A 12,619-nucleotide genomic window follows, 5' to 3' on the forward strand; every position below is an offset into this window, starting at 1 on the left:
CATTTCGCCCTTGTATCACACCTAGAAAATTCACTCTAGATTCATATTATCCTTCATCAAAGGGGTATAACCAGTCCTGAAAACGCCTGAAAACGGGTTTCCTCAAACGGTACCACTCTGAAAAAAGAAAGAAAGAAAAAGTATAGTCGTACAGGACTACACTTTTTCTGAAACTATCTTAAAAATGAAAAAATGTTCAGCCTACTAAAATAGAGAGAAACATCATGCAAGTTACAATTTTCTAATATGTGATTGACACTCTCCTGTAACAGTCAGAATTTACATTTCAGCTTGCTGAAACCGATTCTAACTTGTGGAAAAATCGAGAAACAACAGGCAACGCATCTTCGTAACACTAAACCCTCCTTAGACATGCTCGTCTCGACCATCATTACTCCCTTTATAGAGAGCCAATCGATTTCTGTAAACTACTTTCGGTATGCCCCTTGAACCACTCAACATTTTAATGCGATAAGTAACGTCGTTAATCTTTGTAACTATCGTTTTCAGTCAGCTTTGAGCTTATATGATTTTCCTTTGCGTTTTGGGATTTGGACTCGCGAGCTTTCTTTAAATTCTATGTGATTCGTCTTCCTGTCATACCTAATCATCGTAGTCTCACTTGTTTTACTTTGTGAAGCTCGTACGTGTTCATGCATTTTATGCAGTTTATTACGCAGATTCGCTGCATATTCTGTAACACTCTCCAGGATCAGAGGTGGTCGTCCACTTACAAGATCCGCTGGTAATCTAAGTTGTCTCCCAAACATGGCTAAAGCATTTATGAGCCGCATACCGGTATAACATTCAGTATAACGGAATATACTTGTCCCAGTCTATTTTAATGGCTGTATACTAGTTTTGCCAAGTGCCTTTCTAAAGCTTTGATTAAAGCGTTCCACCAATCCACATGATAGTGGATGTAATGGAGTAATCAGCGTCTTATGAATTCCCATTAATCGGCATAATTCTTGAAATATTTCTTCCTCAAAATTTCTTCCCTCATCACCGTGCATCTCCAAGGGTACTCTAAATCTAGAAAATACTTCACTCAACTACTACTACAAGTATCTCAGCTACTGTAACTGCCTCTAGAATAGCGAACACTTCGCAACTAAAGAAAATCCATACTACCCATGATGTACTTATTTCCTTTTTCTGTTAACGAAAATGGTCCAGCTATGTCAACTGCTATGCTTTCAATGGAGCTCCTATATTGTATTGCTTCATACCAGCTCTAGTTCTTGTCTGTGTCTCGAGTACCGTTATAAAGTGGTTGTGTTGTTCCACCATTTGGCGTGTGTGCTATTGAAGGAGAGCCTGTTACTCTATCAATCGGCAAACCTGTTCCTCTAGACTGCGTGTCTGTTCCTACTGATTTTGAGCCTATTCCACCATCAATCGGCTTGCCTATGCCTGTTCTTTCATCATTCGTCGCAGAGCAAGAAGGATGTTGGCATCGTTGACTTTGCCCATCCAACGAAACTTATATATCCCTGGGTTATTCTTGAACAATATTCGAGAACTTTCTAGGCAGAAGTAATACTGAGTAGTTTGTCTATCCTTATCGCACAATTCTAGAACGTACGTAATCTTTATATCTTTCGCAAATCGCTACGTCTTTGTGGTACAGCGTTCTAGAATGATCTTTTTGGCTTCAAGAAAGTTCCGATCCTTCCTCACTTTCGTGTGTCATTCCATCCTTGTCTCACACCTACAAAGTTCACTCTAGAATATCCATCATCATCATAATATCATCAAAAGGGTATAACCAGTCCTGAAAACGCCTGAAACGCCTGAAAACGGGATTCCTGAAAACTGTACTCTGAAATGTATGACTAAACTTGATCCTAAATTGCCTGAAAAAAAATGTTTCAGCCTCCTTAAAACGGGGGAAACATTATGGAAATTACAATTTTCTAATAATATGTCATTGACCCTCTTCTGAAACGGCCATAAATCACATTTCATGTGTGTCACGCTTTAACGAACGTATGGTATATAGTCTAGTCGACAAGTTGAAAATGGAACAAAATAGAGATACTACTCTTAAAATTATGTGCGATAGCTCATTGGATCCGGAATGACGTCTAGAAAAATGTGCTAAAAGCGTGTATTAGCACATAAAAAATTGCAAAAGTTATAGACCATTAAAGATGAAAAAATAATGGCATTTAGTTTTTTGCCAATATCTAATAAACTATTAATATTTAAGAAATTTCAAATAAATATTCTGAAAGAGGAGGAAATTTCTAATAAAAAACTCCTGACTCCCAGAACTCTATCTCCATTATTTATAATGTTAATTTAACGCTGAAAATAGGTCTGCGGTTGACATTTTTAGGATTCGCGCGTGGCGTCAAAAGCGACTACGGCACATTAATTAATTTATTTAAGGTATTGAATATTTTTTTTTAAATTTGAAAAAATTATGGTGTGTTCTGAACACTATAATTAATTTATTTCCGTTGAAAATTTTACTTAAAGTTAATTTTTCAACAAGTTAAATAATTGTTAACTAACGAAATTTTCTCGAACGACCGTCTTAATTGTAAGTGAAAAAAAATGTTTAAATAATGGTCGTAAAAATATTTCGCTTCGTAGAGCCTTTCTTACATACATACTTAACAAGATCGTGCCATAAAAGTTAAAAAAATATTTATACTTTGTTTATAACAATTTTTTTACTTAAACAAAAACTTAAAAATCCATGTAATGATGTTAAAAAAAAAAATTTTTTTCTAAATCATCATATAATCGTTTTTTTAATAATACAAGATATTTATTGATTTGCAAAAAAAAAAATTCCCGCCATTTGTTGATAATTTTTTTTTAAACAAATTGATTAAATCAATATTTTTAAAAAAATTTTTAACACAACTTTATTACAAATTAACAACTTAACAAATTGGTAAGTTAATAAACAATAGAATTGTTGATTAAAAAAAAATTTTTTTCTGTTACTTTATAGAAGACTCTCAATTATGATTTTTAGGAAAAAAAAATTTCTTAACTAATTATTTAAACAATAGAAAATTAAAAAAAAACGATTATAAACAATTAAAAATTGTTATTAAGGAAAAAAATTTTTTTAAAAATCATAAAATTTTTAATGTAATAAAGTTGTGTTAAAATTTTTTTTTAAAATATTGATTTAATCAATTTGTTTAACAGAAATTTATCAACAAATGGCGGGAATTTTTTTTTTTGCAAATCAATAAATATCTTGTATTATTAAAAAAACGATTATATGATGATTTAGAAAAAAAAATTTTTTTTTAACATCATTACATGGATTTTTAAGTTTTTGTTTAAGTAAAAAAATTGTTATAAACAAAGTATAAATATTTTTTTAACTTTTATGGCACGATCTTGTTAAGTATGTATGTAAGAAAGGCTCTACGAAGCGAAATATTTTTACGACCATTATTTAAACATTTTTTTTCACTTACAATTAAGACGGTCGTTCGAGAAAATTTCGTTAGTTAACAATTATTTAACTTGTTGAAAAATTAACTTTAAGTAAAATTTTCAACGGAAATAAATTAATTATAGTGTTCAGAACACACCATAATTTTTTCAAATTTAAAAAAAAATATTCAATACCTTAAATAAATTAATTAATGTGCCGTAGTCGCTTTTGACGCCACGCGCGAATCCTAAAAATGTCAACCGCAGACCTATTTTCAGCGTTAAATTAACATTATAAATAATGGAGATAGAGTTCTGGGAGTCAGGAGTTTTTTATTAGAAATTTCCTCCTCTTTCAGAATATTTATTTGAAATTTCTTAAATATTAATAGTTTATTAGATATTGGCAAAAAACTAAATGCCATTATTTTTCATCTTTAATGGTCTATAACTTTTGCAATTTTTTATGTGCTAATACACGCTTTTAGCACATTTTTCTAGACGTCATTCCGGATCCAATGAGCTATCGCACATAATTTTAGGAGTAGTATCTCTATTTTGTTCCATTTTCAACTTGTCGACTAGACTAATAGAGCGACAGTATGTCGATTTGTACGTATAACTCAACAAATTTCCAGGAATGTATTGAGAAAAATTTAAAGAATCACAAAGCATTGTAGGCCTAGTCGCTTCAGCACACGGGTTTCACCCGGATACATCTGAGGCCCAGGCCTAAAAGGTTGTAGTGGCAATATTAATTATTATAAGTATTACAGACTGTTAAACACAGATTAGTGCTATATAAATATCTACTCTTCTTATAACTATTTAAATATTTGTTTGAAAAATATACACAAATTATTAGTACGTAGATTATGATTACGAACAATCGTGTCGTATTTTTAACCGACAAAAGTTACAGCATTTTTATGTGCATATTTACCACATAGTAAACTCAGTACCATTACTTAGCCCGGATATACCTAGTAATAAATAATTAGAATATTATTTAATAATTACAAAGCGTATTACGTGATGGCTATTAATAAAAGTGACCTCAGTTATCTGACGTCTCTATTTAATAATTAACATTTTTCAAGTAGTTTATAATTCAAGTCTTTGTTTTGTTTGCTTGACTTAAATTTATTCGATAATTAAAATCTATTTATGTAGATGACTTTTTAAAATATATTTTTATTCCATAATTATATAATATGAAAGCGCTAAAATTGCTATTATTCATGAAAGAGAATGCTTATATATTCAAAGAGAAATAAGCGATATTATTATAAATTTGTGTATTTTGTACTGACATCATTTTTTATCTATGTCCTTTAGTCGCACACATAATGGTAAAACTGTAGACATTTTATTGTTAGCTACGAAGTTTTTTAATGGAAATTTTGACGGTACTTAAGCGTTAATTCAGAGCATTTGTGGTTTCAGCGTGCGATTATCAAACCTGTGGTAGTGTGTCAGGCACATAAGACTGAATCATCTACTTGTCTATTAAGTAATATAAATAATCACGAAATTGATACAGAAATCTAAGGCTGATACTATTACTACTATCAAGCTCAATTTTAGTAAACAACTAATCTTAGTCGAAACTTAGCACGAACTTTGACCTCCATATGTAAAAATCCAATAAATTTTTAACACATCCCCCTGTCAAAAGCGTATTGGATAGTGGAATAGATAAGTGTCGACTCATAATCTTATCCTTAAACAACTGAGTACACTAGTCTCAATATAAAATTATGTGTCGACAATACCTACGAGAATATATGGAAAACTTGTAAAACAATAAGCAATAAGGATGTAAATAATGACTTTAATCAAGAAATCAACAAGATTTATGTGACAGGCTTGATACAAGAGGTGTAACCCTTGTAAATTGTTTTATGTGCAATTTTAAATTATTGTACGGTCTGAGATAAAATCACCGCAATTCTAAGATTCCTCTGATTTATAACAATAGTTTGTTTAGTTGAGGCCCTATATATCGAAAACAAAAGCCTTATTCTGCGGGCGTTGGTTTTGCGATGCAATTTTTCGCGATATAACGTGACGATATATTTTATACAAATTTGATTTCGTTAAGTATCCTATACGAATATGTACTCGATAATCACTGTAATTAATTATTAAAAAAAATTATGTAATGGGTAAAACATCATTTATTTAGCAACCAATTTTATAGTCAAATTGTATTCCGACATCGGCCTCCCGTATTGTAGCCCATTCTGTTCTGATCAATCTCTTTGGAAGATCATCTATCCATCTTTTTACTTAACGTTCCCTCTTCTTTTTGCCTTTCCTTGCATACCCTTCCAATACATCTTAGTCTTTTTCTCTATTTTTCTCCTTATATTGAGCCTTGTACATATATTTTCAACAAATTTTCCGACTTCACCGACTTCAGATTTAAGAAAGTATAAGACAAAATAAGTTTTAAGGGCAGCAGCATCACCTTGATGGCAGGAAGTCTTCCACAGTCAGTTTCATGGGACAATTTCTTTTGCAAACTAGCGAACAGAGGAATCGACTCCCGGGGAGTTTTTCCCTAGGAGATACGACCTCAAATTGTTTTAAGAAAGAGTATTCCTCCCACGATGAACCCATTTAAATCTTGACTTATTAATCTATAGCATAATAATCGCATGACATTGTGGTATCATAGAAATAATTAACGATTACAAACCACAATAATCCAACGTTGATGTATTGATAATAATTGTGTAACGTCTGATTCACGAGTGACGTCCTTATCTCGTTCCATCGATGAATGTTCTTCGAAACACATTAGGGTTAGAAATATCAAGAATTAGATGACTAAACTGATAATTACAGCTGTGGATGACGTTATTATACCTAAACCCTTGTAACAAAAGCTGTACAAAAAATTATAAAGTGTATTTAGGTTAATATATATTACAGTATTAAAGTACGAGTAAGAGCTTGCGAATGTAGTTAGCAAAAGGCAATTATTAGGTTAATAAGCACACGCGACCGTTACGACGGAATTTATATGCATTACTGAATAAAATATTAGAGATTATAATATAAATTAGGTGAAAAATTGTTCTAAAAACTATTAAAATAATATTATTCATGAAAACTATTAAATGAATCGAAGAAGGTTTCAATTGTAGATACACTAAATTATTTCGTTTTGTTATATTAGGTACGCTTTTTTAGTATACAACTTACAACCAATAATTTAGATTAGAAAAGAGCAGTTTTTGAAGTATCTTCGTATATATGAACAAAAAACAGGTAAATTGAACAAAGTATGACCGCAAAGCTTAATCAACACAATACTTACCAATGCATCGATAGCGAAAGCACTTTTGTACATTTATTTAAAAACTAATTAAATAATATTTAATGTACAGCAAGTCTAATTACAACGATAGCACTTGATTTTTTATTGTAGTTGACTACACATACTACAACATAAGTTTTATTAATTGTAAATAGAATTTAAATTTAGAGAATCACAAGTTATTACAAATAACACTTACTTACTACAACTTATTTCACCGTCAGTCCAAAAAAATAATGAATATTAAAAGCAATACTCACCCTGAGTCTTAGTAGGATATAGTTCTAAGTCGTTGAAGAGGCTCTGCACGATGTAGGCGGGCGCGGGTTGGGCGGGCGGTCCCACGCGGCACTCCCAGGCATTCGCCACCTCCCTGCAACAAAAACACATTGATCATGTACACGCATTACAATCCTTTATAAGTGCACAAATGACACATTATATTCGCACTTATTATGAGGGTACTAAATGTCAAATTAGGTTTTGTGTGCAAATTCGATGTGATCAGCAGTATTATTGTATCATCGTAAGCATGTATTAAAAAACATACATACATATCGAGACTGGCTTAGCTTATGTACCAATGATTTTCTTATTTTTAGTCTTAATAAAACTAAAGCCTATTTCGTTGTATTTATATAAAATTAAATGTTATAAACACGTTTTTCAAATTATTTACATAATTATTGTTGGATTCAATAATATTCCTATAATAGGTTTATTTTTAATATAATAAAAACAATGAAGATCCTCAACACGTGATAACGATTAACATAAGACAACCATATATGGTACATTATATCGATTATGTAAATTAATAATTCTTAAGCGTGCGCGATAATTTTACAAGCATGCATAAAGAATTTAATAAGAGCTAATATGTGAATCTAATAAATGTCAGGATTAGTCTTTATACATCCTATTAAAATGTGTCTTTTTATATATTACCTTTGAAACATTTCACGAGAGATCACTTTGCATAACTTTCCTACGCTTGGAGCGCGCTAGGTGTTTTGTGATGATGCTTATTGTACGAACTATGGGTTATTACTGTGTACCCAGACATAACAATCTGCTATCATGTTACTATAAGCAAAGGGTCCATGCATTCCCACGTGAAAGCAATACGGCGTATGTCATAGGTTTCTTGTAACGCCCCGTAAGAACGCCGCCTACGCACGAATCGTATCACAACGGCACACGTTTATAAAAATAGTAATATTAATATTTAAATACCACGATTTGTTTACGTTGACGATTTGTTACGCTGATATAAGATAACGTGAATGTCTTAATAAATAGTACCATTAACATTCGTAAACAACAAATCTTAGTATTTATTATATATAAATACTAATCCAAAACCGCGCCCTATAATATGGTACTGTGTCGATTGTCCTGTGACCTTGCCTAGCAATTTGAACTGAAACTCTCTCTTCTCAAATGTATTACTTCTTTTATTATAATATTTTATAAAAAAATTAAATTCAATTAAAGCCTGACAAAGGTGTTTATAATAAATGCGTACATTTTATAATATTACAATAATTAAACAAAGACACTTATTATATTGAATAGAAATTAATTGAACAGTAGTTACATTAAGGGTCTGTTTCACAATGTATGGATAAAGTACCAAATAGCTATGCAACACATAAATTATTTGGAACATAAATTGTGCTATTTGACACTTCATCGGACTCATAACTTATGATGGACTTTATGTGACGAATAGCGCTATCTAACAGTCGTGAAACGCAACAATAGTGTTTATCCTACCCATAAGTAATAAATAGCTAATTTGGAACTTATGTAGAACTTATCCGTACATTGTGAAACAGGCCCTAAACATAGAAATTCAAAGCTTCTCATATGTTGACATATACACTCTTATTTAAATTTCTCATGCATGTGAGGGACAAATATAGCTTTAAAAGATATAAAATAAAGTTAAGAATTCATGCATCATGCAATTTTCTTTAATCTAACTAAAATTATCTAGATATTATAAGGACATAAAAATAATAAAACTTAAGTGCCGCTTTATTGGGAACAAGGTTGATAAGCCTTTTTAAACTCTATGTTAGGAAATCTAGTAATAGTGTAAGGTTTTCGCAATGGTTTCTATATTAAAGTTTACATAACTTTTGTTGGTATTATTTATATGTTTTGACTTATAGCGTAGGTCCTAATAATATGTCATTACGTATAATATTAAACAATAATTGATATTAAGGTGAAAATGACTCTAAAGTTAATGATTTTACACAACAACGGCACATTTCGATAAATAGCTAGTTTTTACAATAATTTGAAGACAACTTACACGAGCAATAATCAAATAACAATTACAACAACAACAAATTATTTATAGTATTGACAAAATTAAAAAAAAAATTAAAATCAGCTAGTGACAATGGATAAATAAAAACCGATATTTTCCGGTTTGAAGTCTATAAAGTACACAAAAATACATACTCTCCAAACGCTTCTTGAAGTTCGAAGTCACAAATACAATCAAGTTCACAAGCACTAGGTAATACAAAAATGAACCCCATAATGAAAAAACAATTGAGAATATTCATAACTTGCGCGTGTGATTACTTCATGTACCCTGTATGAAGTACGATAATGAATGTAGACGTAAGTGATAGGTCTTAGGCTTGACCTGATCGATAACAAGAGTCGCATATATAATATATGACTAAAGTCGTGTTTTGATTAATAACTTTTCCAAGAATTTCTCTTTTACAAGCCGTAGGTACTTCAACAGTCAATTGTACTGAATAAAAGTATGTCATTAAATATCAAATCAAATCAAAATCTTTCATATACGTAACATAATGTACACTTATGAACGTCAAAAAAGGAATACATATTAAATACTTATAATTTAACGCCAGTTCTCAAATCAAGGGCGTTGAACGGAAGAAGGTTGATCGCCAAGTTTTTTGTTTTACACAATGTTTGTAAGGAGCTGCAACCATTACACAATTAATAATAATAAAATAAATAAAAAACAAAGATTTGTCCTCTATCAGCAGGAGGCATGGTGAAATAGGAGCATCGTATCATAGCTTTGTTCACAATTCTTTGGAATAATTAGTATCATTAATCATAGGACATTAAGAATTTGTCGATGAGAATAAAGTTTTTATAGATAATGGTCGATAAAAGTACATAATAATTCGGAGACAAATTGAAGTGCGATCTAAAGTATTCCGTCCAATAGCAATTTTTGGACAACTGTCCAAGGGCGAGTAATTTTAGGGTGATTCAGAGACAATTATACGAAAAAAAGGCTTTTGGACTTTCATAGCCATTATTGGGACAATTTTAGCATTCGTTTTTGTAAAATAACTATTTACCTTCTTTCTATTTCCGTGACCCAGAAACGGCATAAAACTTTTACTTCAAAGTTAATTAATACTTAGTATTTTAGCGCAATTATTTGAAACGTTTCGTTCTATTAACCATATTTAACATTAGGCACTTTAATTTTTGCAATAAAAAACCCTAATATAAAGCAATTCATAACTTATTTTTATGGATATCACGAATTATGGGGAGACCTCAAAGCCCACTTACATGTCTATCTATCTGATAAAATATCACGCAAATTGTTACGATCAGAATTTTCTTGATAAATTACTATCAAAAACGCAATACCAAAGACGCAATCCATTGACAATAATAAAAATGCCTTAATCCCATAATTTTTTATAAAAGTAATTAATATCTGAAATAATTTCAAAAAGACCCTTTCTTTTTGGATTACATTGATTACATTGAGGAGAGACTATACCTTTTTTTTTTTTTAATTTAGTTTCTTAGAAGACTAGGTATAATCGAATCAGTAACCCGCCATCCTGAGCTGGGCAAGTTCACCACACATATACAGCTATCAGGCCCATGAACACTCGAAACAAAAGCAATATAATAATATGTCATGTTTAAGCATATCTTCATTAACGCAAAAGAATGACTTCACTTAAATGATTATAAAAACATTCCATCAATTGTTCGGCTCGCGGCAAACGTAGAAATAAAAGATGAGGTCAGTATGACAGTAATACAATCAGAGTTCAACCAACTCGTCTTTTTGCAACACGATTAATGGTTTACACTAATTGCTATATGAAAACAGAAAAATACGAATAGCGGTTGTGGTTTTTTGTTATTGTGGTCAGAGATTGTAATAATAGATATACATGAAGCAATCAATTACAATCTATGTATTAATGTTACATTTTTATAAACGTTAAAAATATAAATAATTTATTGCTCTAACATCACAACATTGAGTTTTTTCTTCTGCCTCGTAATTATTTCTCTTTTCATCTCGGCGTTAATACAATTTGATAGGAAGAGAAATAATTATTTAAGTTAAAACGCTGTAATAGGAATACATTGCCATTGAAGATTGAAGCAACTCGTTTGTAACGCTTTCGCGAAGGTTTTGACAATTAAATAAATAATAGTTTAAAAAAACTAAAAAACACGCTTTTAAAGCACATCAAACTAAAAAGTGAAAAATAATTCCTAATTTAGGATGAAAATGGTAATGAACAAAAAAAGCGTGGGTTGCTCGATAGACGAAAAATATGGCACAGAGCGCCCCACGCTTTTTCACAATAATACCAGTATAAAGTTCATTACCATTTTCAGCCTAAATTAGGAATTATTTTTCACTTTTTAGTTAGATGTGCTTTAAAAGTGTGTTTTTTAGTTTTTTTAAACTATTATTTATTTTTTATTTTTAGTTAATTTTTTTTTTAATTTTTTTTTTGGATTATTGCATTGTCATCGATCTTTGACAGGTGCGCAAAGTTTGAATTAAATCTGTCCGTTAAAAGTGGGTCAAAATCGAGTCCGAAGGAGTCGGTTACATACATACATACATACATACAGGTGAAGCTAATATAAAGCGTGTAAAAATATGAAACACAAATTTTTACTCCATGCCAAAAAAACATGCTACACCTGCTCATGGTAGGGGAGCCCAAGAGGGGATTTCGGGATTTACTAAAGCGCGGCAGATTAATATATAGGGGGATACCTTGTACCCGGTTAAGTACCTCCACAAAATATGAGGCCCATATATAAGGCCGCCCGTGAAGGAGACAGGATCAGATTAGTAAAAAAAAATTGACCATCAGAAATTCCCGAGCGCGTCAGATTAAGGTAGGGTGAGTTAATTACATCCTAAAAAGTGTATATTTCACTAATCTGACAATTTGAGAGTGACGGAAAAAAAGAGGAGGGCAACAAAGTTGTAAAAAAAAACCGTCATCTCGACATTCTCGAGCGTAGCTAATTTTTTTTTTATTTTGAAGGAAATAATTCAAGAATAATGAAAAATATATAATCTGACGATTTCCGCAAGCCGAAATAACAAAAAATCGTCGATAAAGTTAAATGCGTGCAGCTGCGTGATGCCTACATTTCCTTCAACCGATCGGAATCTACTAAACGGCGTTCTAAATATTTCCCTCAAAATTACATTTCCTGTGAATTTGAACCGATTCGGACCGATAGATTTTGAGAAATTTTGAAAAATCTTAAAAAAATAAGAAATATTTTTTTTTTAAGTGGTTTCTTTATTGATCAACTTCAAAAACTAATCCGCCTTTGAGCTTGAAAAACCACGTCGATCGCCACCAAGCTCGTCAAAAGCGGTTGATTAGTTCGAGAGATATCGTGAACGAAAGAAACCCGAAAAAGTGTTTTTTCGGGATTACTCTGAAATTTGTGGTTCTATCAATAAAAATTGCAAAATTACTTATGATGATGATAAAACTGCGTCGAATGCCGCCAACCGCGTGAAAATTGCATGATCCATTCAAAAGTTATTGCGGTTTGAAAATTCCAAAAATAGTG

The 12,619-nt window shown here is 31.3% G+C and overlaps 1 protein-coding gene across 7 annotated transcripts in view; it reads right to left on the reverse strand.

Moving 5' to 3' along the window:
- Positions 1 to 12,619, reverse strand: part of LOC125055831 — a 54,849-nt gene that overhangs the window by 23,152 nt on the left and 19,078 nt on the right. For 6 of the 7 annotated variants that reach the window (XM_047658462.1, XM_047658461.1, XM_047658467.1 and 3 more), the window contains exon 3: positions 7,000 to 7,112. In XM_047658462.1, the coding sequence (XP_047514418.1) occupies positions 7,000 to 7,112 (113 nt within the window). Of the gene's footprint in view, positions 1 to 6,999; positions 7,113 to 9,217; positions 9,354 to 12,619 lie in introns of those variants that run through there. The other variant, XM_047658464.1, reaches the window with a different exon arrangement.

Source organism: Pieris napi, chromosome 14, assembly GCF_905475465.1.
Source record: "Pieris napi chromosome 14, ilPieNapi1.2, whole genome shotgun sequence".
Lineage (NCBI taxonomy): Eukaryota > Metazoa > Arthropoda > Insecta > Lepidoptera > Pieridae > Pieris > Pieris napi.